The 26,279-nt window shown below is 37.7% G+C and overlaps 3 protein-coding genes across 3 annotated transcripts; all 3 read left to right on the forward strand.

Annotated features, from left to right (window-relative positions):
- The first annotated feature begins 2,797 nt into the window (after positions 1–2,797).
- best4 (bestrophin 4) lies at positions 2,798–6,273 on the forward strand. The gene is made up of 9 exons (XM_062428241.1): positions 2,798–2,949; positions 3,573–3,673; positions 3,758–3,991; positions 4,420–4,574; positions 4,754–4,831; positions 5,341–5,493; positions 5,581–5,661; positions 5,746–5,900; positions 6,006–6,273. Exons 1-9 carry the CDS (start codon positions 2,798–2,800, stop codon positions 6,271–6,273), a joined length of 1,377 nt encoding a protein of 458 aa, XP_062284225.1.
- A 2,173-nt stretch (positions 6,274–8,446) lies between these two features.
- On the forward strand, positions 8,447–18,868 carry hectd3 (HECT domain containing 3). The gene is made up of 20 exons (XM_062429388.1): positions 8,447–8,502; positions 8,857–9,311; positions 10,825–11,078; positions 11,503–11,638; positions 11,948–12,069; positions 12,339–12,452; positions 12,663–12,745; positions 12,867–13,032; positions 13,322–13,403; positions 13,958–14,140; positions 14,249–14,301; positions 14,398–14,566; positions 15,432–15,545; positions 15,638–15,727; positions 16,412–16,618; positions 16,741–16,870; positions 17,526–17,600; positions 18,210–18,291; positions 18,426–18,497; positions 18,639–18,868. The coding sequence occupies exons 2-20, from the start codon at positions 8,955–8,957 to the stop codon at positions 18,721–18,723; spliced, it is 2,574 nt and encodes an 857-aa protein (XP_062285372.1). The 5' UTR covers positions 8,447–8,502; positions 8,857–8,954; the 3' UTR covers positions 18,724–18,868.
- A 2,390-nt stretch (positions 18,869–21,258) lies between these two features.
- Positions 21,259–26,275, forward strand: LOC133990794 (acyl-coenzyme A thioesterase 1-like). The gene is made up of 4 exons (XM_062429201.1): positions 21,259–21,374; positions 23,282–23,853; positions 24,714–24,916; positions 25,061–26,275. Exons 2-4 carry the CDS (start codon positions 23,397–23,399, stop codon positions 25,667–25,669), a joined length of 1,269 nt encoding a protein of 422 aa, XP_062285185.1. The 5' UTR covers positions 21,259–21,374; positions 23,282–23,396; the 3' UTR covers positions 25,670–26,275.
- The last annotated feature ends 4 nt before the right edge of the window (positions 26,276–26,279 follow it).

Here is a 26,279-nt window from a genome sequence, read left to right on the forward strand (position 1 = left end):
AAATGAGTTTGTATGAGTATGAATGTACAGGTGCCGGTGTGTGTATAAATTTATAGTTTTATATTTCTAATAGGCTATGTACAATATAGATCTAATTCTATTTTTATTAATGTAAATTCTGCCTCTATTCAGTTGTTAACTGTGAACATGAATACTGATAAACTCAACATGGTGTTTTCCCATATTTAAGTACAAGAATAGGAGCAGAAATTAGAATAAATGTGCTTTACAGACAACAAAATTAAAACCAGCCACTACCAAACAAACAACAGAAGTGTCAGAAAAATAGTGTGTTGCTGACCCTGATCCTCACTTTAGTAGTTGAGGAGCAGTGTAATTTGACCTAATTGCACATTATTCAATATGTCTGATGATGTTTTATTGTTTTCTGTCAATAGAGGAGCCTTCGGGTGTCTGTTTATAAGATAAATACAGAAGTGGAGGACGAGGCCTTAAAGGGCTGAGGCTGTGATTCATGCTGCACGACACAAGAGCGTCATCTAGTGACAGCAACAGAAAATACAATTTAACACCCTGAATACTTTATTGTGATGAATGCATAAATCTATTGGCAGTAAATGCAGTAGAAGTTGGATTTAAAACAGACTGAGGTTCATTAGTCCGCTGCAGCTGAAGGAGTGACACAGACAGAGAAAAAGGGGAAGTTCACAAAGCTCTGACGGAGGATAGATAGCCTCATAAATATCATGTCAGGGGAGAGCAAACAGAGTCAGAGGGTAAAACACAGCCGGAGAAGAGAGTCTGATTTACAGTGAGGTGCTGTAACGATGTGAAACACAAACATGTGACTCAAGTAATGCAGCCAATGACAAAAGCAGAGAGACATGGGTGGGATGGGCCGTCTGACAGGTCTGCATCACACTATAAAGATGTTTGTACTGGTGTTATCACATGCACTGATGACCAGGACTGTAAATAACGCCTAAACGCCAAAGTCTCTGCTGTGCAATCAATCTGTGTGTCTTTTATTTGATTTTCTATGGCGAGGCATCTGATTCGCCTAGATAACAAGACCAAAGTTCTTATTTGACTTTTGTTGCATCTGTAAAGGACATGTTAACAGACTTAGTGTGGATTTTAAGAAATATGATAATATCAAAATACTCTTTCTACACTCTTTATATAACTTTATTTAACCAGGAAACTCGATTCAAATCTTATTTGGCATCTTGGCCAAGATAGCAGCACCACATAGAAAATATAGAGGTAAAACATAGAGGTTTCGAAATATAGACTTAAACTTAAAGAGAACACTGAATTATTTAGTTCACAAAGTATGTAACAGCAAACAGATGAAATAACACTGATAAACAGCAAAAATAAAGCAAAAATGCAGTAGATTAAAGTTTTTTTTAATGAATACAAAAATAGACAACACTGTTAATCACAATACATCCCTTATTCTAATACACAGCTTAAAATCACTGACAGCAAGATCAGCTTCCCTCCAATTCAAAGATATTGGATTTAAAGGTTTGTGAAAAATTAGTTTTATATTTGAAATCATTGTGTTCACATCAGAAGGAGTTTTCAATTTCTATACTCAGTTTCATTTATGTGTGTATAAAAAGCATATTATCATCAGCAGATAGTTGATTAATCAATTAGTCAACCAACCAACAGAAAGTAAATCTATTTTGATAATTGTTTTTAAGTAAAATACATTTAAAATGTTTTTGAAGTAAACAAAGCCAAACATTACATTGTTAGAGCTTGTCAAATGTGAGGATTTGCTCCTTTTCTGTGTCTAATGTGACAGTAAATTGAATATTTTAATGTGTTGGCCGATCAGACAAAAGCAAGTAAAGATTGTTTTGGCTTTAGGAAATTATGCTGGTATTTCTCTCTCTCTCTCTCTCTCTCTCTCTCTCTCTCTCTCTCTCTCTCGCTCTCTCTCTCTCTCACTCTCTGACTCTCTCTCACTCTCTCTTTACCTTTATATATACCAGGCGATTTATTGAGGCGCACACCTATCAGTTCACTGGCATCATAAAAACAGGAAGCTATGAAAACATAAACAATAAAAACAAGACAATCAGAAATTAAAGTGCTTGTACTATACACAGAATTTGGACAATAAGGAAGAATAATAAAGATAAGAAAAATGAATTACAAACTGTGTGAAGAAGCAAGGAGCAATAATAATAATATATACTTTTTAATATATGAGAGCAGTTTTAAAATTAAAATTAAAATGTCTATAGAGCCTTGTCAGCTCTGTGAAGAGACACAAACTGTCTCATCAACTAAAGAATCACAACTGTTGAGGTTTGGAGATGATATCATAGATTTGGTAACACCTGAACCAGTAAATGATAGATATAAGAACGTTTTGTAAGAAAACTAATCACCCAAAAAAGTCTTTAACACTTTCCATTTGAAGACAAAAACACAACGTAGTTTATTAAGAGGTTGTTTCCATGCACTCAAGTTATAATAGTAGTAGAAAACCACTTTGACATCTTGTTCCCAGGTAATAAATCTAAGATGATGAATGATGATGATGATGATTAATTGTGACAGTGCAACAGAGAGGTTTAAATTGAGACCAAGAGGAAGAATTTTTCTTCCCAGGACAGTTTGATTCAACAAAGGACCAGCTGATTCACCCGCACAGGTAAGACACATCTTTAGAGAATTTTAATGAGGATTGGTTGTAATAAAATATATGTATCATCCTTAATGTATCACACAGTGCAAAGTGGAATGAGTTCAGATTTATTTTTTCAACATTTGCAGGAGTTTTCTGCTCTTACAACACCACATAAACCCTGACATGACCATTTCCTACTCACTTGAGGTGGCCAATGCGAAGTTTGGTGGCTTCTCCAAACTATTGTTCAGGTGGAAGGGAAGCATCTACCGGCTGCTGTACAAAGAGCTCTTGGTGTTCTGTGGGGTGTATCTGTTTTTCAGTGTGTTTTACAGGTAAATAAACTGAGTTCATCATTTAAAGGACAGGTTCAGAATTTTTAAAGTTTTTGACAATGTCAGTGATTAGGGACAAAATCCATAGTCTTACTTCTGTACAAGCATGTATTTAAAAGTTGATGTGAAGCTAATATTAAGCTTCAGTCATCCAAATGAGTCAAATCCATCTCAAATCTGTCAACGTTACAATCTTTTGACTGAGTCCCTCTTTTTGTTATTATACTTCCACCACAGCTCAAAGGGGAAGCACAAAGAGGGAATTTGATGCTAAAAATACTGTAAATGGGGCAGATATCCCCTTGATACAACTAACTCAGACTGCTGAAGACTCATATAAGCTTCACATCTACTTTAAAATGCATTTTTGCACTAAATGACTGTGTGGACACACTGAGGATTTTGGCCCCCATCACTTACATTGAAAACACATTTGAAAGGCATCTTTTAAGTGTCAGTATGAACTGGAGGAATGATTACAGCAGAAAAACCTCTTCCTGTGTTCAAATGGGCACTTGACTGTTGTTTAGGACAGACTTTAACCTTTCCTGTAATTTTTCTATTTGCCTCTGTATGGCTGAGTGTTTATAGCTTTCAGTGGAAAACTTTTATTGGCTGCACAGGTTCCTCCTCACATCAAAGCAGCAGGATCTGTTTGAGCGCATCGCCCTTTACTGTGATCATTTCACCAACAGCAGCTTCATCCCAGTTCTGTTTGTGCTGGGTAAGCCTGACTGAATCTATCTTTCTACTCACAAGCTAAATCTAAAGATGAGTCACCATGATAAGTATTTTTATTGTACTACAGGTTTCTATGTGACCCTGGCCTTTAATCGATGGTGGGGTCAGTACACCAGCTTCCCTCTACCTGACAATCTGATGATGGTGGTGTCTGGGAACGTTCATGGGGCAGACGAGAGGGGTCGACTGCTACGACGCACTCTCATGAGATACGCAAACTTATCTTCAGTGCTTATTCTTCGCTCTATAAGCACAAGAGTTCACAAGCGCTTTCCAACTCTGGAGCACATTGTGGAGGCTGGTAGGTACAACAATACAATTCAGTACATTTACTCTTGTGCTGCATTTAACATCAAGTTACTTCATACATCTCAGATAAAATTATTTGGAGTTGCAGAGATTAGAGATACAGTAGAGACAATCTGCAAGTCTTTTGATAATCAATTAATAATTATAGTCATTTTAAATGTCATAATTGCATTGATTTGCCTGTTAATACTTAAGAACGGGTTTGAATTCTGGGTTTCAGCAGAGTTATTTTATATATAAGATAAATATTATATATCTGAAATTTTCTCAAGTAAATGATTTAAATTAAAATTATATATATATATATATATATATTAAATTTATTTCTTCCTCCATTTGCTAAGAAGTGGGCACTTAGTTTTTGCACATTATCTCATCTGATGACTTTCTTGGATGTCAAACTGTATCATCTCTGTGCAGGATTCATGACTTCACATGAGCTGAAAAACTTTGAGTCGCTGCACTCTGACTTCAACAAGTACTGGATGCCTTTGACTTGGTTTGCAAATCTGGCGTCCATAGCGAGAGAGGAGGGTCGAGTGAGGGATGACATAGCTTTGAGACTCCTCATGGATGTGAGTGATTTGTTTTTGTTTTTTTAGCAGCTGACATAAAAAACATCAAAATGATTTTTATATATTACAGGTTGGGAACGATGAAGGTGAATATTCATTCTCAATTCCTTATTTGTATTATATAATCCTTAATCTGTATGCACATTCTGTATAACTGTATTTAAACTATGTTATTGCAGGAGCTTAACAACTACAGAGGAAAGTGCAGCCTCCTCTTCCACTATGACTGGATAAGCATCCCACTGGTCTACACTCAGGTAGGATCAGCTGTCAAACTGCCCTAAGAACTGCACAAAACTTTTAATTTATGATCAACAAAATTGAGCACAGTGTTAGTTCAGGCAAGCCACAAAATCAAGCTCACCTCACAAACCCAACTACATGGCTCAGGTGATTCTATGCATCCAATTGGCAATCTCATATCCCATATTTTAAGCTGCTTCAGTCTGCCTACCCTTGCTGCTCCCTCTGCACGCCAATTGTTGCCTACCTCTACCCCAGCTCCCCCTTACCTGCTGTGTCTGACTTAAATAATGTCATTGCTTTGTTCTCTTTGTTGCCTGCTCTGTTCTGTACCTGGGTTCTTTGCCACCACTTCCCCTGCCTTACCACCAAATAAAACTGCTGCAAATGTCAATAAAAGTTTTCTTTTTGACTAAAGTATATTTTGACTTCATCTTTATGTTCTTTGTCCTTACTTTGAACTTAAACTTAAATCATATTTTGCCACTTTTAGAGTAAATAAATGCAAACTTTATGTGCACAGGTTGTTACTTTAGCAGTTTATTCGTATTTTGCCTTCTGTGTGATTGGCCGACAATTCCTGAACCCTGAGAAAGGATACAAGGATCACAATCTGGACATGTACGTCCCAGTTTTCACTCTGCTGCAGTTCTTCTTCTACACTGGCTGGCTCAAGGTAAGATCAGGTGAGGTTTTCACTGGTATAAAGTGGTTTTGAGTTTGTCATGAAAGACTGACCTCATTATGTGTTTCCACTCTATAGGTGGGGGAGCTGATTATCAATCCTTTTGGTGAGGATGATGATGATTTTGAGACCAACCAGCTGATTGATCGAAACATTCAGGTTGTCCTCCACAAGGCTTCAATCCAACAAAACTGTTCTGTCAAAATACGAGTAATTAATTCTTATTGTTTCGCTCTTCCGTAGGTTTCAATGCTGGCAGTGGATGATATGTACAAGAACCTGGCTCCAATCGTGAAGGACAAGCACTGGTCGCAGAGAAATTTTTCCATCCCTTATACTGTGTCAACAGCAGCGGATGCTCTCAGACCTGCTTTCAAAGGCTCCACCTTCGACATGAGGTATTTTGCCTTTCATCACGTTTTAGTGTCTCTCCTGCTGCTACACAAGAGCACAATCCAGTAAAATTACATTACTTGACCTTAAAATTTCTGCCACTTTTGCAGGATGAGCATTGAGGATCTTGAGATTCACCAGCCTGCAGACACTTCTTCAAGGACGCAGTATTTCCCTCTTAGGGCCTCTCTGGGCGATGGGCTCGACAGCCTTCTGCAAAGAGGTAAAGCTGTTCTGCGTGGTGGGAGTCTCCCTTCTCTGCTAGACTTTTCATCGCACCCAAATGAGGACGAAGATGATGAGGATTCTCCTGAGGGGGGCACCAATCATAAAGAACAAGAAAAGATGATCATTAAAGTTTCAGTGGAACCCAACTAGGAAAAAATATCATACTTCTTCAGAGTACCTGTAATGTAACCACTGTATTGTTTTGAGCTGAGAAATGTAAACTTTATGATTTTACACAACTGAATTTATTTGTGAATAAAATGTGTAAGTTTGACAATGAAAAAAAACTTTTTTACTTTCCATTAATGAGTAGTAATAATGCACGACCGCACACTGGTAATGGTATGTTCTTGTGTGTTCTAGTATGTTAACTTTATAATAGACCTCTAATTATCATCACTCTGAATTCACTTGGTTTTGTTTGTCTGTATTGTCCAATTAACCACATTTATCTTTCACAATGTTAACCTGAAAGAGAAGCAATTTTAGTAAAATACTTGTCAAAAGTACATAGTAGTCCACGTAACAGCACACACATTGATGCAAAGACATCAATCATGCATGTTATAGTCTATAGGTCATACTCAGATTATTTACTTAAGTGAGAGCAGTAATACCACAATGTTAAATACACGCAAGTAGGGGAGAACAGGGTTGGACCTAAGTCCCTAGAGGGGTGCTCTTAAAAAGTGTTGGTACTGAAAGTTTCAGAATTTGGGTGAGATGTTACTTCCAAGGTAATTTCTAAAATAAACCACTTGACGTTGACACGAGAGGACGTTTAGTGTTTTTTATGTGAAAATGTAAATATCCAGCCCTTCTTTCTTTTCTCTTCTAGGCTTTCAAAACAATCATTGCCATTAAAAGGTATGAAGAGAGAGTGTTAGCTTAGATATGTTTTTTTCTTAGCTACGCTGCAACATGTAGTTGTTAGCTTCCAGCTGGGGATGTTTGTCACTCTTTGAGGTTGGTTGTCAAATGTTGACATATATATGGTGTGACATATCTAGTCCTTTCTGTCCTTTTAGATAGTAAAATGAGCAAGAATTTTGTCAGGAAGACAAGCAAGGTCCACACTCCACCAGATGTGATGCTCAGGGCAATAAAAAAGGTGGAAATGCACAATATTGTCTTATGAGGATAAAAAAAATGCATTTATGGCAATGATTTTTCCTGTTTCTATTCTGTTGATGCAGGAGATGTGTTAGGTTGTTGTTTTTTAATAGAAACATTTTAAATTAATTTCTAAGATTCTAACATTTCTAAGCCTACATTTTTTATTTTTCCCCATTAAAATAACTCAGGGACAACAAACCCCATAGTGTGAGATTACCAACCCCACAATGGGGATGGTTCTCACAAGTGCACAAGACATATTTGACAGTCCACATCTTCTGAACAGAGTCAGTTTAAGTAGAGTAAGGCTACTCTATTGCTAGCTGACACTTTAAGCTTTCATTACACATTAAAAGGAAATCTATTCAGGATACAGTTCATGATGAATTCAAAGGAAAGTAAAAAGTGTGACTACCAATGTGTTCTCCCGTACTGCTTGAGTAAAGAAAATCTAAGAAAACTAAAATAATTGTAGATGCAATGAGGAGATTTCAGAGTATTGTGTGAGTTTCTAGAGAAGGTGAATAGCAGCTGTTGGGAGACGCTTTTAGTTTCAATCACAGCTTCAAAATAGAGAGGTTACAGCAGAGAGGGAACTGGATAGAAGGTGTTACTGTGAGTAGGGGATTCCTGCAATACCGGAGGCTGCAGTTTCAGGTTCGTATTTTCTAGGACCCTAAGATTTCCTAGCCGCGTGTGTGTGTGTATGTGTGTGTGTGTGTGTGTGTGTGTGTGTGTGTGTGTGTGTGTGTGTGTGTGTGTGTGAAATAAAACAATGATGTGCAAAATTAGTATAAATAAAACATATAAAAGAAAACTGTATCTTGTGTCTTCCCTCTCTCTCTCTACTTATTTTACCTGATAATGAGTTAATTACACATTACACCATGAACATCTTAGCAACCAAGTCGAATTGCAACACTGAAAGTAGTTTTTTGGATGAAGTAAACCTTTAAAACTTTAAGTAGTTAGGCAGAAAGTAATACTTGCGTGGAATTAACCTTTACAAACTTAGGGTCCCAGGAACATAGTATTGATATTTAACAGTATTGGTCACTATTATTGGATCAATGTAGTTTTAACATAAATCCACTAGATGGCGATAATTCAACATGTTGGATGCAAACCACCACTAAAGACGAAGAAGTCAGAAAACTACGGAAAGCCGAACAGATCAAAACTCTCATTCTGCGCTTCCGCGTTGTGAGAAATCTCCAGCGTTAGTGAAGTGTAACAAACCAAAACTACTTCTCGGCGGAAAAGGTAATACACTATTCCTACTTGTGGACATTAATCTGATTGTTTACCTCCCTAAACTTCTTACTAATGTTGTTATTGTTGTGTTGTTAACGTAGTGGCCGTAAACGCCTCAGGATGCATTAAAATGACCAACACTTAGCTGCTAAATGTTAGCTCTCTCTCTCTCTCTTATCGCTGAGAAGGAGCTTTTATCTCTCTCTCTCTCTCTCTCTCTCTTGTTAATCTTTACCCTTTAGACTGCTTACACACCAGAGGAAGGGAGGCAAGACAGGAAATTAATGGTTGCATGGGATTTGGTTGTTTATTGAGGGGTTTGTTAATCCAGAAAAGTCCTTTTTGTTGTGTTCTGTTTGACAGGAAAACAAAAGGAAAAGAGGGGAGAGGGGATGGTGTAATGTCAGCTGACTGTCACCTCCACCACCTATATCATCATCACCATCATCCTCACCTTCATCATGTCTCTGGGCGACAACCCTCACCTGCTGCTGGGCAGGATCCGGTACCTGAACAGGTGCATTGAGTGTTTCAAGAGGAGTGAGCCTGTCCCTGAGTGTCTGTGCTATGTCCCCAAAGAGGTGTGCTATAAAATCTGCAAAGATTCATCCTCCAGCTCTTCTGCCTCCTCTGGGGCTTCTGCAGGAGGAGGCTCCACTGTAGGGAAGACCGTGGTGTCGGTGTATGACAGTCCACACCAGATCCCACACAGCAAGAAATCGTGCAAGTACAACATTGAACCAAAGAAAGGGACTTGTATCCGGACCACAGGGGAGGAGTACTGTAACAGCCAGGGCCTCTGGGTCAAAATCAATAAGGTAAGGATCAATACAGCCACATCATCTAAATGCCCAGTGCTTTCAGTCTACTTTAAATGGTGATTATATACAGTACTGTGCAAATCTGGCCCGACTGGATAACTTTCCAAAGGATTAAAGTTACCTAAAAGCTTCGGAGGTTTTTTTCCCCACCCTGACCAGAAAACAATCCTCTGGGGGGAAAAAAAAAACAATGAATACATATTGTGGTCATGTTTAAATCATTCATATATTGAACATTGTGCAAAAATATTGTCAATCAGCAGCTTCTGTGCAAAATATGAGAGATAATATTGTTAGAATTGCTAATCTTTCTTAAGATGTCTCAGGCTGTTCATCTGTTTTGTAGATAGATGATTTATTATAGTAAAGTCATGACACATATGTATTATTAATAGGTTATTATGCAGTGGTGTTACTGGTCTGGCCCACTTGAGATCAATTTGGGCTGTATATGGCTCTTGAACTAAAATGAGTTTGACACCCCCCCTCTACTATGAATGGTGGTTGTATACAGTACTGTGCCAAAGTTTTAGGCTCTTTATATATTTACATCCGTGTCCATTATGTTGTATCATCACGAAGGCGTCTGAACAGTGCAAAATTACTTTCTGCAGTATGACAAGTAGAGATGTGTTGCATGCTGTATTTCTAAGATAAGTAATCCTTTTTTAGTCCCACAGTGGGGAAATTTACATTTACATTTACAATTTACATACAATTTACATTTCAGCAACAAGTGGTTAATGAAAAATAAAAAGAGCATCAATAGAAAGAATAAAGAACAATAAATAATAGGTAAGTACACAAGCAATAAAAAAGACAATAGTAGTAAATATATAAATATATATAGTACAAAATAATAGTTACATTATGTACAAAAGTAATATTGTTGTTGAATTAAAAGATACCTGAGTTTGATATTTATTCAATTTTTTCCCCCATTCAAAGTATTTTTTTTATTGTTTAGGAAGTTTTTCCTCATTTAAGTGGAGGGTCTGAGGACAAAGGATGTTGTAAAGATTGTAAAGCCCCCTGAGGCAAATTAAAATTGACTTGACTTGAAATGTGCTGGTGTACCATTTCTACTATATACTGCGGTGAATTATGCTGATGGTATCAATATCTGCAACCATATTCATTATCGTCATTTTCAGAGGACACTGTGCTCTCCTGCCTTCATCAGTATAACTTTTATTATGTCCTGTGTGTGTAAGTTTAATTTTATATCAACTGTCTTGAACTTTAAATGGCTGTTTTTTATGTTATTTTTTATACTGAGTCTAAAAAAGCTGCAATATACTGCATAGACTATTGTTCAGTAACTGAAAATTCCTGCAATTCAGATTTACCTAAAATGATTAAGATAAATTAGTATTGGAGATTATACTTAAGAGTTTTTGTTCATAATTAGGTTTTCCATGCTTTAATAGATCAAACTTTTATTACATTATCTTACATTGCACATTTTAGTAATATGAGATAACACACGATGATTCACGTCTGTGTGCAGGAACAGCTGGAGGAGCACCGTGTGGGCCAGGAGTTGGAGGAAGGCTGGATCCTGGTGTGTAAGCACACAGAGGGAGGCGACAGGCTGGTGCCGGTGGAATCACCAGAGACTGTGAGCAGGCAGCAGCAGCTCTTCGGCTACGACCACAAACCTTGCAACAGGTGGGAGCAGGTGGTGGACGTGCAGAACGCGCTGTACATCGGATCCAAACCCAAAGTAGCTGAGTGTGATGAAGCTGCTGTCCAGAAGCTACGGTGAGCCTGCTGATTTAATGTCAAAAAAATACTTTCTGGGATGTATTTTTACAGCAGAAGATTATTATTATTATCATTATTATAATTATTTTATTTTTATTTTATCTTATTTTATTTATTTTATTGTCATTTTATTTATTTGTTTTTTTATTTTTTACAGGAGAAGTTTGTTGTTCTTATTTATTATTTTTTATTACTTTATTTTTTATTAATTTTTCTTATTTTATTCAATCTTATTTATTTGTTTTTTATTGTTTTACAGCAGAAGTTTATTTTATTTATTATTATTTTTATTTACTTTTTATTTTTCTTATTTGTTTATTTTTATTTTTTTTTACATTTTATTTAATTATTTAATTTTATTTATTTATTTTCACAGCAGAAGATTGTTGCATGCTAAACAAATCTCTCTCAAAATCTAAAGGTATGTTCCTTCCACCTGGACGTACGAATGCGACGAGGACCTGGTGCACTACTTCTATGACCATATAGGGAAAGAGGATGAGAATTTGGGAAGTGTGAAGCAGTGTGTGACCAGCATTGATGTTTCTTCGTGTTCGGTGAGTAACATCCAGAACTTTATTTTCACAAAGTGTTGTGCCACTACAGGTATTTGTGTATGTGCTCTTTGTCTGATGTAACAATGTCTACATGTCTATTAGAGTAAAGATGTCAGTCTTACAGCCAAGCAAGTATTGAGTTAGTTTACTCTACTCTCTCACCTTGAAGATATTACAGATACACGTACAGTAGTCTGTCTTTAAGGTGGCTATAACTTATGTTTTTCGGTGTCAGAACATGTAATTACAAACACACAAATCCATTAGTGAAAAGTATCTTACACAATACACGTTGATATTTTCTGACAGGAGGATCCCAGCGGAGGGGCGAGCTGTTTGACGGATGGCGACACAGAAACTTACTGGGAGAGCGACGGCATGCAGGGACAGCACTGGATCCGCCTGCACATGAAGAGAGGCACTGTGGTCAAGTAAGGAGCTTCACCAGAATATCTGCTGATTGATTGATTGATTGATTGATTTCAGGAAATGAATGAGAGCAGCAGTGTAAATCTTTATTAATTGAAATTTAAGGCAGTGCCTGAATGCCGTCTTTGTTATTAAATTGTTAAATTTTGAAAGAGAGTGTTTCTTAATTATCTGCATGGGGTTTTGTTGTGTGTGTGAGTGTGTAATGTAATGTGTTTTAAATGTAGAAATGTTCTTATTGCTTTTTAATGTGTCTCTCTTCGCTCTCTAGTAAGCTGATATTAACAGTGGACTCAACAGACGACAACTACATGCCCAAGAGAGTCACGGTGTTTGGAGGAGAGGGAGACAACCTGAAGAAGCTGAGTGATGTCACCATCGACGAGTGAGCTTTTTCCTAAATGTTTTTTGCAATAAAGTTCATGAAAATGAGTTTCAGATGACAATTTAGACTCAGTTCCTCATGAATGAATAAAATGTCAGGGCTGTTTTCAGTTTCACTTGTTATTGTGAAGCATATCTGACTTTTGCTCTCAGCCAACAACAAGAGTTTATTTCAGACTGACTACATCTGTCTGCTCTGTTTTGTCTGCAGCAACCTGATTGGTGAAGTATGTGTGCTGGAAGATATGACGTCTCACCTGCCTGTCATTGAGATCCGAATTGAGGAATGCAGAGGTAAGAGGTTCTTAAGATGTTTCTATATTTATTCACCCAGATAGTTTCCTTGCCTGCTCATGCGTCTGCTGTGATATCTTAGATTTTAAACAGTGTTTTTCTCCTTCTTTTGTTTCCACAGATGAGGGGATAGATGTCCGGATCCGTGGACTGAAGATCAAGTCGTCATGTGAAAGAGACCTCGGTCTGAACGCCGATGTTTTCCAGTCTTCAAACTTGGTGCGCTACCCTCGTCTGCAGGGCACCCTGCCTGACGTCCTGTACCGCAGAGCACTGGTCATCCAGAGGTACACCAACGCACATCAAACTGCCACAGATATTACAGTCACAGGACGTAACAGTGAGATTAATATTGTCCGTTAATGTATTCTTTGTATTTTGAAAATGATTGACTGCAGTGTTTTGGTAATTTTATGGACATTAATTTCTAATCAAGCACCCATTTTTATAACAACCAAACATATCACAGACATAACAAGTCAGAGGCAACGCTCAAATAGTTTAAAATAATAATAAAAAAAAAAAAATTCTTCAGAGTTTGTGATGGTCATTTTTCTTCTGTCTTACTCCTGACAGGTTCATCTGTCTGCTGGACAGTGTGCTCCCACACTTGGTGCCTGCCTGGGACTACAGCCTGGGAACCTTCAACCAGATCAAAGTGAGTCATCAGAAGCTTTTATAAAATACAGTGTGGTGATAATCCACAATCAGCTGTTATTTACAGTGACTTTAGATTTATTATAAAGGTATAAAAAGGAATTTGAGTTTGAAATTACCAGAAATGTTCAATAAAGCCTTCATGTTAAACTTTTTAAAAACAAATAATGAAGTTTTTCCTCTGCTAATCTGTTTAAATTTGACAATTTTATGTTTTTGAGATTTTGATTTAAATGTATTATTATTATTATGGCCAACAACAATGGGTACAAACATAAAACTGATAATACAAAAATATACTGTATGTCTCAAAAATACATCACAATATCAGAGTGAAACACTGCAGTTTAAATCATGAATGAAATTTCAAATACATCTAAATAAACTATCGCAGCCTGAAGACAATTTAAGATAATTTAAAACAACCCGACAGCTGTCTAGATAAAAACAAGCGACAAAATATTAAGGAGACCGATCTGAAGCAGCACCGATTTAACTTCCTCAAGAAGAAATCCATTTATCTCATTTACGTGTGTGATCTTTGGCGCCCTCTAGAGCATAAAACAGTTCCTGCTGCTGTCCAAGCGCCGCTCGGCCCTCATCACTCAGTGCCTGAAGGACTCGGAGACCAGTAAGCCAAACTTCATGCCTCGCCTCTACATCAACAGACGCCTGGCGATGGAGCACAGAGACAACCCCTCTCTGGACTCCAGCTGTAAGAACGCTGTGCTCAATCAGGTAATCACACCCACTGACTGACGTAAAGTAGGAAGCATGAGATGTTTATTAATTTGATTTGTGGGTGATGTCACTTTAATCTTTTGATTTTTATTTCTCCCCTTGCAGGTGTATGAAGGTCTAAAGCCCTCTGACAAATTTGAGAAGACTTTGGATTACAGGTATGATGCATTTTCCTAAATATGTCTGTCACTTAAAGCATTAGAGAGTCTAGAGAGAGTTGAAACTCTCACATCTCTCCTCTTGGTGTCTGTCAGGTGGCCCGCTCGCTACGACCAGTGGTGGGAGTGTAAATTCATCGCAGAGGGAATCATCGACCAGGGCGGTGGATTCAGGGACAGCCTGGCAGACATGTCTGAGGAGCTTTGCCCAAGCTCAGCCGAGTGTCACATGCCGCTGCCGTTCTTCTCCCGAACGTCCAACCAGGTATCTATTCGTCTGCTGCTGCCTGCTTTTACTGGCACTCAATCAGGGAAATCAGAACATCAGAAAATGCTTAATTGTTTATATGATAGAGACAATGCTCATTTATTGACAGACAAGATGCTGTAAATAAGCCAGAGTTAGCTGTGAGCTCCATTGTACCTTGCCAGTTCTTAAGAGGGCAACCTGGAATAGGATAAAAATAATAAAATTAGTGAAAACACATATGACAATGGATGGCAAATGCAAGCAAGCAAGTGCCCAGAGCACAGCACAATGCATACTCATCAGCCAGACAGTACGGCACAGCTATGGTTACACATTACACACAGAACAAGCAAGCAAACAAACAAACAACAACAACGATAAAAATAAAAAATAAAAATAAAGTACAAATGCAGATTTCATCCATAGTGAAAAGTCTACACATGTACATACAGCTTGGGAAAGTGCAGTACCACGAATTGGGGGTGTGTGACTACATGTGATCACAAGTTTGGTTTGCTTTAAGCCGTGTTTCAAGTTTATATTTAAAAGGTGGATAGTTGTTACTCTCTCTTAACTCAATGGGTTAAGTATTCCAGTAATCGGTGGCTCTGACTGAAAAGTTAGTTTGTCCGAACTTGCTATGTCTTTATTGCACAACACAGCTCCCTCTGGTGGTTGCTCTAGTTAACTTACTGCTACTTTCTTCCTGCATTATGAACTGAAGTACTTCTCCATAGATTGACACTATCTCAGGGAATGTTTGCCTAAAACAAGTGTTGGAAAAGGGCGAGACGTTCATCTTATATGACTGTTGTAACTTTTTTCTTTACTGGGATCGAGTGGTTGTCTTCTTTTAAACTGTCTTTCTCTGGTTTCTTAGGGTGCCTTAGAGGCCAGGGATTATTACGTCCCCAACCCGTCCTGTAAAGAGTTCCACAAGTATGAGTGGATCGGTCAGCTCATGGGTGCTGCTCTCAGAGGGAAAGATTTCCTGGTGAGTTATTCTTACTTTCTACCTACTTTGGGCAGTTTGCATCACTGTGAAGTGAGAATAAATGACTTGAGTTTCTTGGCTTCATCCTGCAGGTCTTGGCTCTGCCCGGACTAGTGTGGAAGCAGCTGACTGGGGAGGCCGTCAGCTGGAGCAAAGACTTCCCTGCTGTAGACTCTGTGCTGGTGAGGACATGCAATCATATACATTACAATAATATACAATAATACAATACAATAAAGGCACTAATATGCTTTATTTGTGTTGTTTTTGCCGCTGTTAGTCATGCAAACAATTCTCTTCGTAAATGCACCTAGCATTAGATTTGATGCATCGTTCAGCGATATGATTTGTTCAAGACAGGGTTCAGAAATGACTGTCATGTTTTATGTTTTATAGAAATCTATACAATATTGTTGTCTCAGCAGATTAGATTACATATCATTTTCAGGACTTTTAACGTAACTCAGAATTTGCATTATCAATATTTATGTAAAACCAGGTTAGAATAGATTAAAAAGACAAAATAAAAGTAAAATGAAATAAAAAGTTAGTATGGAGAAAGTAAGAAAAGAAGAAAGTGTGATGATTAATAAAAACTAGACTAAAACTAGGTTAAGAATAGATTAAAAGCGCTAAGAAGATAAAACGTATAGAATGATAATAAAATAGAGTAGACAAAAAGTTACTATTTGTGGTAGTAGGTCCAAATCTAAATTTGACCTTAACTGTGTGCCAGCCACTATTTTAAATTTCTCCATTTCTGTATTAAAGTGGAAATGTTGTGAAGAAAGTAAAGTTTCCTTCTATATGACATTTGTCCTGCTGCACACGTCATTGCATTAAGGTGAATGTGGATGTCTTGTCAGGTAAACCTGCTTGACGCCATGGAGAATATGGACCAGGAGACGTTTGAGTTCAGGTTTGGCGAGGAGCTGGTGTACACCACTCTGCTGAGCGACGGACAGATGGTGGATCTCATCCCTGGCGGCAGTAATGTGGCCGTCCGCTACGAGGACCGCAAGGAGTTCATCCGCCTGGTGCAGAAGGCTCGGCTGGAGGAGGGCAAGCAACAGGTGGAGCTTCAATATTGTTACACCATTTTTCTCTTTTATCACCTTTAAATCGTTGTAACATCTAATGTGTTTGTTTTTTTCTGTTTCTCTACGTGCTTTAATCCATTCAATGTCTGTTACAGATTGCAGCCATACAGGCAGGGCTGCTGAAGGTTGTTCCTCAGGCAGTGCTAGACCTGCTCACCTGGCAGGAAGTGGAAAAGAAAGTTTGTGGAGACCCTGAAATCACTGTGGAAGCCCTGAAACGACTCAGTGAGTGTCCAGCTTTGAGTTTTAGCTTTGAAAATAAGCACACACTCAGTACATCCTGTAGTAGCTGAAGAGATGACATTACATACCACCAGCAGTTTATAAATTAAACAGGTCTAAATGCTTGACCCCTACAGTGAGGGGATCTGGTGTCTCTGTTAGGCTGTGGGAGGCATTTTGGCGGCATGGTTTACATCCACTTGTCCCCTTAGAGGGAAGAGTCTCTGCAAATCAGTGATCCCCTTTATCGTATGATGAAACACATCTATCCTGATGAGAGTGGTCTCTTCCATGATGACAGTGCCCCCATCCATAGGGCACAAGACATCACTGAATGGTTCAATGAGTATGAAAACCATGTGAATCATATGTTATGGCCTTCACAGTCACCAGATCTCAACCAAACTGAACACCTATGGAAAATTTTGGAACAACATGTTAGATAGCGCTCTCCACCAGCCTTATATAAAGATTAGGAATAAATACAGCAAGGAAAACCTCTTTCTCTGTTCATTTGGACACCTGACTGCTGTTTTAAGACACTTGAAAAACGGTGAACCTATTCTAACATTTAAGAAACCACCGAGGTATTAATCTGCTACTGAGGTAAAACCCCAGTACAAATTCAACATCATTAATGCTTCGATCTCTCCACCAGCTCGCTATGAGGACCTGGAACAAAGTGATGTTAGAGTTCAGTACCTGTGGGAAGCACTGACAAACTTCACCAACGGTCAGTTAACGCAACATTTTACAGCTCATGTCCACTTTGGTGAAATGTCTTTTACAGCATGTTCCATAAACTATGTGTATTCTATCCGTCTAACTGTTTTGCTGTTTCTGTTGAGACTAGGGCTGGGTATCTGTGCTCGATACCTTTTTAAGGTACTGACCAAAATAAATCAATACCAAGTAGTATCTAAACATCTCCCGTCAAACGATACCTGCACTTGATCCTTTTTGCACACTAGAAAATAGGACTATTTGTATCGACTTGCTCGCAGCCAATCAACCCAAGCGTTCTTCAATTAATAATTAGTAATAATTTGAAGACTTTCAAAATGCATTTGTTGAAATTGAAATAATCTTGATGTGGAGGAGTGGTGGCATTTTATGCAATTTAATGCTTCTATTCACATGATGGGTATTGAATGAAGTACTCAATTGGTATCAGTATCACTGTAAGGGTACTTGGATTGGTACTGGTATTGTAATTTTTCTTAAACGATACCAAGCCCTCGTTGAGACTCAATCAATGCCTCTGCTTTTATGAAATGTGATATAAACAAACATTCGTGATACGTTTTTGGTGACAAAGACTATTTCTAATTTCTGATTTCAGAGGACCGAAGCAGGTTTCTGAGGTTTGTAACCGGCAGAAGTCGTCTTCCTGCACCTATCTACGTCTTTCCTGACAAACAAGGGTGAGTTCTAGCGCATGCACTAAAAAAAATGACTGTTTGCTATTCATGGTGAAATATCTGACTTAGAAAACAAACAACAGAACATAATACTGTTCATTTCATTATTTTAAAATGTTGTCTGTTTCCTGGTGTAGCTTTGAAACAACAGATGCACTTCCACAGTCCTCCACATGCTCCAGCACTCTTTATTTACCCAACTACCCAAGGTATATTATTGTTCTGTGTTTGTGTGTTTGCAGAATCATACGTGTATTTATTTATGTCAGACAATAACTTATTTGCTTACACTTAAATTAATGGTACTAATTCTTACCTTTTCTTTCACTCTTGTTTTTTCTGTCCCGCAGTGCAAAAGTTTGTGAAGAGAAGTTGCGTTATGCTGCATACAACTGTGTGGCCATCGATACAGACATGAGCCCCTGGGAAGAGTGATCTCTCTGCTGCTTCACTGAATGACCTTTGCACATTTTACAAATCACCTCTAAATGGAGAAAGACATCTTGCCAAGTTCATCACCATATCTACATAAATGCCAATTAATCACAGCTGTATATAATAAAGAACTATATGTCAATGACCTCCAGTGTTTGTTAAATGAATCATTGAACAAAGTTGCGGCAGGATTGTCGACATCATTGGGACATGACATTGTGGGATGATGTTTGTCATTCAGCAAAGTTTCTTAATTTTCTTTACTAATCAAACACAAAGTATTATGGGGCAAAAAAAATGCATTTTTGAACCTCATGGAGTACAACATTCAGCATATTAAAGCAGATTTTTGAAAAAGCAAAATACAGAACAATCTTACAAGATTTAAAAGCGATTCAAAAAGGAATGTTAATTATGCCATCACGTTAACAAAGAACGGATAATTGATACTTACTTTTAGATCTATCCTAATACTTTTTTTTTTACTTTAACACTAGTCCTACAACTTACCTTTATACCTGTCTTTTACCATCTCAGAAAAGTGTACCTTGATGACTTGAATACTTTAATGTACTCTTAGATCCGAACTAATACTTGCCTCTATGTACATCGTAATACTTAATACTACTCCCTATTTTACTTCTGATGATGTGTCTTATAATTTAATAAGAGCAATTAAACATATCTTAAAATGTATTTGTAGAATTTGCATATGATTGTGTATGTGACACTACTTACTCAACGCACCCCCTAGTGGCGGAACCTAGGCAACACAAGCGTCAACATTGCATGAAAGACAAAATTATAAACCCTTCAGCCTATAAATCATATTACTTATTTGCGGCTCAGACAGTAAAATAGACATTGGTTTGAACATTTTTTTCAATAAATTGAATTTCTATTTATTTTTAAATGGTACCTATTTTCACCTGGTCAACTTCATCTGCAGGCTTTTGAAGTGAATATTAGTCCATTAATTATTTTGTGAAATACAGGTAATCTGTAAATTTGGTACATTTATACATGGATGAAAAAGGAAAAACAGTGGTGCACTAAATATTACCGTTAACTATTATATACTATTATATTATATTATATTATATTATATTATATTATATTATATTATATTATATTATATTATATTATATTATATTATATTATATTATATTATATTATATTATAATACTACAACAACTGCTACACCATCTGGGTTAAACGGCATTGGCGAGAAGAAGCATCTCAAGATACCAGGTAAGATTTTTTCAGCAGGAAAATGCTTTTAGGCATTGTTTTATATATATGCACTTATTTGGGCCAAACAAGTTTTTCTTGTTTCTACATCTTTTGTATAAAGCTTGGACAAAAGCTATTGTGAATAATGTTCTAGAAAACTGATTTATTTCAATAAACAAACGACAATGGTAAACTGATATTCTAATATGCAGTTGGGTGTTGTGATATTCAGCATCACTATTGAGTGACTGTATTTAAGTGAAACAAACCTATGATTAATGTTTTGAGTGAGCAACATATCTTGTTACATGAAAACTATTTACTTGTAGTTGTTAAGGCTTAAAATAATATATGAAGGCTCTAAAGCGATGAGAAATTTTCCCTATACATACTGTGCCGTGCATGTTGATGGTGTTTGTTAATCATAATTATCATTCAGGGTTTGTATGGCAACAAATAAGAACAACTGAAAAGTCATTTCTCATATCCTCTGAGTTTTTTCAGTTTTTTCTCTCAGGATACTGAAACAGATTTGTTTTAATGGCTACAGAACATTTAACTGTAAATAAAGTATAAAGATCATGTAGGAGCCAAAATATGTTTTGTTTATGTTTATATTTGCTTGGGCTGCACGAATTGGGTGACATGCATTGATTGACACATGAGTGTGGTTTCCCCTTATTTTACCTGTTCACTTGGTTGGCGGCGGGAGATTTGGACAAAGGGAGTTAATAGAGCTCCGATATTTTCTGTTGACCGTCACCATTGTCATCATCATCACCACGTCTTTCATCACTTTATTCTTACAGTCGGATCACATCAGGGTTTTTATATGTTTGTGGAACAGCTGCTTGTCAGTCCTTTTTGATTTTTTCCTTCAAATAAACTGCAGTAAAAACGTCATCTGGACTTCAGTATGATTTTGTGGACGTGTCACAGATAAGAGCCTACTAAGTCTCTCAGCGGCCTTTTGGAAAAGTAGTAGCTACAATCAAATACCTCCTGTCTATTTGTGTGTGTGTACAGTACTGTTGCCATGGTGAATAATCTGATCAGCTGTTCAATCTCAGGTTTAATAAACTCAGAGTTCACTCAGGGTTTATTGAACCCACACTGCACTGACCTTTGTACACAGAAAGCTGCAGAATTATTACTAGTTAAAATCTGTAATAACTACCATTACACTTCCTGTCAATGCTTCACAATTAAACTTCTATGCCTCTCAAACCTTGTGAGGCTTTTATTGTGAAGCAGCTATGGTGACCAACAGTTTCAGCTGCGTATTACAACGTGACTCTTGTAACTGTACGTGAGGGTTGTTTTAGTTTCCGTCACTTTCTGTTATACGAGGTCTCTGCAGGAGTTAAATGAAACAAATAAAACGTGTCTGCAGCTTCTTCTCTGCAGCTGTGTCACCGGTAAGTTAACAACACATAATGAGAGGAGAGAGACTCCAAACTAAAACAAAATCACTGGTTTGTAAATGTCAATGCTCTGTTTGAACTATTGCCTCATGTGTATCAAAATACCCTCTAGGTATAAAAGTTGAATGCATCGTAAAAATGTAACGCTGAATCTCAGGGAAATAGCGTTTTAACTAAGGTTAGTTCAGACTAGTCATGAGTCGTCATGTGGTTAGTGTGATGTTGTAAACTAATGTCAGCAGTGACGGATTCCGCTCGGTTTTATACTTTTTGTAAGGTAGCCTACTGATGCAAACAGTGAAACCAGTCACACTACAAAATAAACCACAATTTATAAGATAATTTGATTCCTTATTTCATTGATATTTATATACTAGTAGGCTATTGTTTCTATTCTCCATACTACATGTTTGGAAGCTGTGGTTGTTGTGTAATTTTTAGTATTCATGGTTGTTATTTCTATCTATCTATCTATCTATCTATCTATCTATCTATCTATCTATCTATCTATCTATCTATCTATCTATCTACCTTCATTAGGTACACATGTGCAATCTAATGCAATCCAATACAACAGCTCTGCTATGAATTCTACATTTATGAACTTAATACATTTTCAGTTTTTGTTGACATTATCAAAAAGGTTATAATTCTGATAGATAGATAGATAGATAGATAGATAGATAGATAGATAGATAGATAGATAGATAGATAGATAGATAGATGTCAGTGTGGTATGTACACAGTGTGAAACTGAGCCATGTCTTAACTTAGTAAACTGAGCAAACAGTGGTGGTAAAAGTACTAAACATACTAAAACCACAGTGTACACACACTCGATTTTAATACTCGTCTTGTATTTAAAATCAAAGTCTGCATTCAAACTTGTGAGTAAAAGTATTATATACTAGATGTACTTGAGTGATGTATTGTGTAGAGCTGCAACAATAAGATGATTAATAGATTAATCGATCAACAGACTATTATTATTATTATCAAAATAATACATTTTGAATTAAGAAACATCTGAAGTAATATATTATGACTGTCACTACAAAATTTTACATGCCATTTTCCATTTATTATAACCTATCCCCAACCTGGTGTTCTTTGCTGTAGGTGATAATATAAAAATGATGATCATATTTTATTTTTGCCCAGGCCTAAGTACCAAATAGTCGAATGTGATCACATCTATTATCAATTATCAACTGTTTTGATAATCGATTAAAGGTTTGTTATTTTTCAAGAAAAAATACTAAACATCTCTTGTTCCAGCTTTTTAAATGTGGGATCGACTGGTTTAAACTTTAACAATATATTGCATTTTATAAGTTTATTACTTGCTCTTCTGTAAAATATTAATCAGCAAAGTGACAAGGAACTGCAGCTGTCAAATAAAAGTAATAGGGGGAAAACTATGATATTTAGAAGTTGAAGTGAGGCAGAAGTATTAAGCACATTAATCAAATATGTTGACACATCCAAGGAATTTGACCGTGGTTGTCAGTCACTAGATCTCTGTATATGTATCAAAATAAAGACATACAACTAGAAAAAACAAACAAATTGACAGATACAGTGTTACCTAAAATAAATATACAATTTATATAACATTTTTCAAAACAATGTTACATAAAAATAAAATGAAGTAAAACGTAGAAAGAACAGTCAAGATTATAAAACATAATATCTTTAAACCGTAAAACCAACAATAGACAAAACCATGAAATAGAGATAACACAGAATTAAACACTACTAAACAATACAACAACAAAAATAAAATAAAATACATTTTATTTAACATGCACACACACTTTACAGTAAGTAAAATGAACATTTCCTGTGTCGGGTTTTCTTCAAACAGATGCAGATTGGTCATTATGTCATTTTTTTCCCAGCTTAATGTCTTACAGAGAAACGTCTAAACATCTCAGAGGAGAAACGTCGCTGTAGAGACTTTCTTACAGAGCAAAGGTGGAACCTGTAAGGAAAGGATCTATAGTCTCAGAAGAGATGGCCTCCCAGGTCAGACTGAGGTTGCTGCCGAGTGCCAGATGTTTGTTTGATGATCCCGTTCAGGTGAAGGTGACCGGGCTGAGGTCGAGACAGGTGGTCACCATGAAAGCCAGATCAATGGACGATAAGGGTGTGGAGTTCAGCTCCTCAGCCACCTACAGGGCTAATGGGAGCGGGGAGGTCGATCTGGAGAGAGACCCCTCACTCAGTGGGCCCTACAATGGAGTTGAACCCATGGGTCTGCTGTGGTCCATGAGGCCAGGCACCTTACACAAAAGGTTTCATAAAACCAGGTCACTAAACCCTCATGTGGTGAAGTTCTCTGTTCATGAAGTAGAGGGGGAGGGCAGGACGCTGGCAGAGGCGACCAATGAGAGGCTTTTAATTGGAGACGGCGTCACCAGGCTTCCCATCAAAGAGGGGAACATTCGTGGAGTCCTGTTTACTCCTCCAGGTTGGTCTATGTCTCTTTCTAAGTAATTAATAGTTAGTTTAAAGGATGATCCCAAGGAGAGGTCACAATCAATAGTCAATCTATCTTACTGATAACTCATATTTTAATACATAAATCCTGATATAGATTAAGTCCTATAAGCCAGACATCCATTGTCATCCTTAATCATTGTCCGTTGTTAGGGAATTTTCAATCATTTACGTCAATCATTAGCATGTACTGGATCAAATTAGACTTTGTAGTCATTGCAAGGCCACACCAAATCTTGACTGGAAGACACTGTCTCCCGTTGAGATAGTAGTAGGAAGTGAGTCTGCTCCTTTGGGGGAAAACAGGAGGCACCCTGATAGTGTTGCTACAGCAGCCAAGGTCAGTTTTCCTGTCTCTCTGAACGGAGTAGAGGTAACTGTAGTCAGACGTTGGATATGGTGAACCCTGTGGAATGGAGGACAAAGGCCCTGAGTTGCGTCTAGGCACTGTTCTTATCTGTAGACCAGTAGACTAAATTCTATATGCTGTAAATGTGTTGGATCTGCCCATATTTTGGCATGGCTCAACCTGTGGCATTATCTGTGTGGTTTAAGACTATCCCCGGAGGACAGAAACTTCAGAATTGAAGCGAGCATCAGAACATAATGTGTACTGATTATTCATTCACTTCTCCTTGATCAAGTAAATAAACCTTTTCAACGCAAGACATCCTGGACCCCTGTCTACTCTCTCCACTGACATATGGGCTGAATATTTAAAAATTAACATTTGTCACTTGGGGCAAAGTGAAAAATGTATTGCAACTTTACTTTTTAACTACTGTACTGTATTATTAAATAATTTTGGTTCTGATGTATCTTCTGATCCAGGACGAGGTCCATTCCCTGCTGTCTTGGATCTGTACACTTTAGGGGGAGGTTTATCAGAGAAAAGAGCGTCTCTGCTGGCCAGCAGAGGATTTGTGGTTCTGACTGTAGCGCTGTACGGCCATGATGATATGCCGAAGAACATCAAGGTGGTCCATTTGGACTATTTTGAAGAGGCGATACAACTTTTAAGAAAACAAGATAAAGTGAGTTTTGGGGGGGTCACAGATCATACTTTGCTACTGTGGTGAGCTAATGTCTGAACATTTTTAAATTGTACACAGCAGCTTTTAGGTAAAGTGCCATTCAACTTCGATTTTCTTGTTTTTAATTTGTCTGTTTTCCCACAGGTCGGCAGTAAAGGAGTAGGGATAATATCACTTTCCAAAAGTGGAGACCTTGCACTTTCAGCAGCCTCTTACCTGCCAGATGTTGATGCCACAGTGTGGATCAACGGCTGCAGTGCCAACACAGCTTTTCCTCTTTACTATAAGAAACGCCAGATCCACCCTCCCTTAATGTTTGACCTCAGTAAGATGGTGATCACTGAGTCAGGGGCCGGTATGTGCAAGTATGTTACACTTAACCCTTTGGCAGAGGAGAACCAAGCCACCCTGATCCCCATCGAAAAAGCCAAGGGACATTTTCTCTTTGTTGCTTCAGAGGACGACCTCAACTGGGACAGCAAAGCTTATGTGGACGACATGGTGGAGAGACTGAAGCGTCATGGGAAGGAGAACTTTGAAAGTGTGTGTTACTCTGGAGCGGGACATTACTTAGAGCCACCTTATGGACCCTACTGCCCCTCCAGCCTTCATGGGATGGCAGGCATGCCAGTGATGTGGGGCGGTGAGCCCAGGTCCCACGCAGCTGCTGAAGTCCACTTGTGGCAGAAGATCCAGGAGTTCTTCAGATCTCACCTGAGCTGTGAAGCTACACAGCCTACAGCCAAGTTATAGATGCAAATTCGAGAGTAGGAAAGGCATAGCAACAGATAAATCATGATATCCTAGCAGCCAATTAGAAGTATATGGTTAAATATGACAACTAAATGTTTGATTGATGTCTGAATGTTTATGTTTTGAAAAATTATTATGATAATGACCTGATGCAGGAGAGAATATGCCAAAATATCTTTGTTGAACTAATCGAGATTATCAGCCCATAATATAAATGGTGCCTCAAAGAGAAAGCCTTAACCCAAATAGGAACATAAGCCAACAAGCACACAGCATCCAATATGCAACATCCCAAGGTGTTACCACTTAGGACACAGGTTACACAGAGGCACTTTATGATGATCAGGGGGAGTGTGTCGGGTAAAATTACCAAATTACACAATCACTAATGGTTAGGCCAGAAGTACTAATATTTAAAGAAGGCTAAACTTGCAGGTAGCTGCCTTTTTCCAATCATTCTTTTAAGCTTCCAAATGCCGTTTCTCTCATTTAAACAGAGAAATAAGCCCACTGTGTTTTTTTTCATTGTCTGTTTCTGTCTTGTAAACTGGCACATATCAGTAAATTTGAACTTTATTTTTTTCAATCATCATGTCTACTTACTTGACTG

This window comes from Scomber scombrus, chromosome 11 (genome assembly GCF_963691925.1).
Source record: "Scomber scombrus chromosome 11, fScoSco1.1, whole genome shotgun sequence".
In the NCBI taxonomy this organism is placed as follows: domain Eukaryota; kingdom Metazoa; phylum Chordata; class Actinopteri; order Scombriformes; family Scombridae; genus Scomber; species Scomber scombrus.

Excerpts from the sequence above, each read along its gene's own strand:
- best4 (XM_062428241.1), top strand. The coding sequence starts at position 2,798 with ATGACCATTTCCTACTCACTTGAGGTGGCCAATGCGAAGTTTGGTGGC. Across the intron at positions 4,832-5,340 it reads TCCCACTGGTCTACACTCAG|GTTGTTACTTTAGCAGTTTA; the intron begins GTAGGATCAGCT and ends TTATGTGCACAG. Across the intron at positions 5,494-5,580 it reads TCTACACTGGCTGGCTCAAG|GTGGGGGAGCTGATTATCAA; the intron begins GTAAGATCAGGT and ends TCCACTCTATAG.
- hectd3 (XM_062429388.1), top strand. The coding sequence starts at position 8,955 with ATGTCTCTGGGCGACAACCCTCACCTGCTGCTGGGCAGGATCCGGTAC. Across the intron at positions 13,404-13,957 it reads GAACCTTCAACCAGATCAAA|AGCATAAAACAGTTCCTGCT; the intron begins GTGAGTCATCAG and ends GGCGCCCTCTAG. Across the intron at positions 16,871-17,525 it reads GGAAGCCCTGAAACGACTCA|CTCGCTATGAGGACCTGGAA; the intron begins GTGAGTGTCCAG and ends TCTCTCCACCAG.
- LOC133990794 (XM_062429201.1), top strand. The coding sequence starts at position 23,397 with ATGGCCTCCCAGGTCAGACTGAGGTTGCTGCCGAGTGCCAGATGTTTG. Across the intron at positions 23,854-24,713 it reads AGTCCTGTTTACTCCTCCAG|GACGAGGTCCATTCCCTGCT; the intron begins GTTGGTCTATGT and ends CTTCTGATCCAG. Across the intron at positions 24,917-25,060 it reads TTTTAAGAAAACAAGATAAA|GTCGGCAGTAAAGGAGTAGG; the intron begins GTGAGTTTTGGG and ends GTTTTCCCACAG.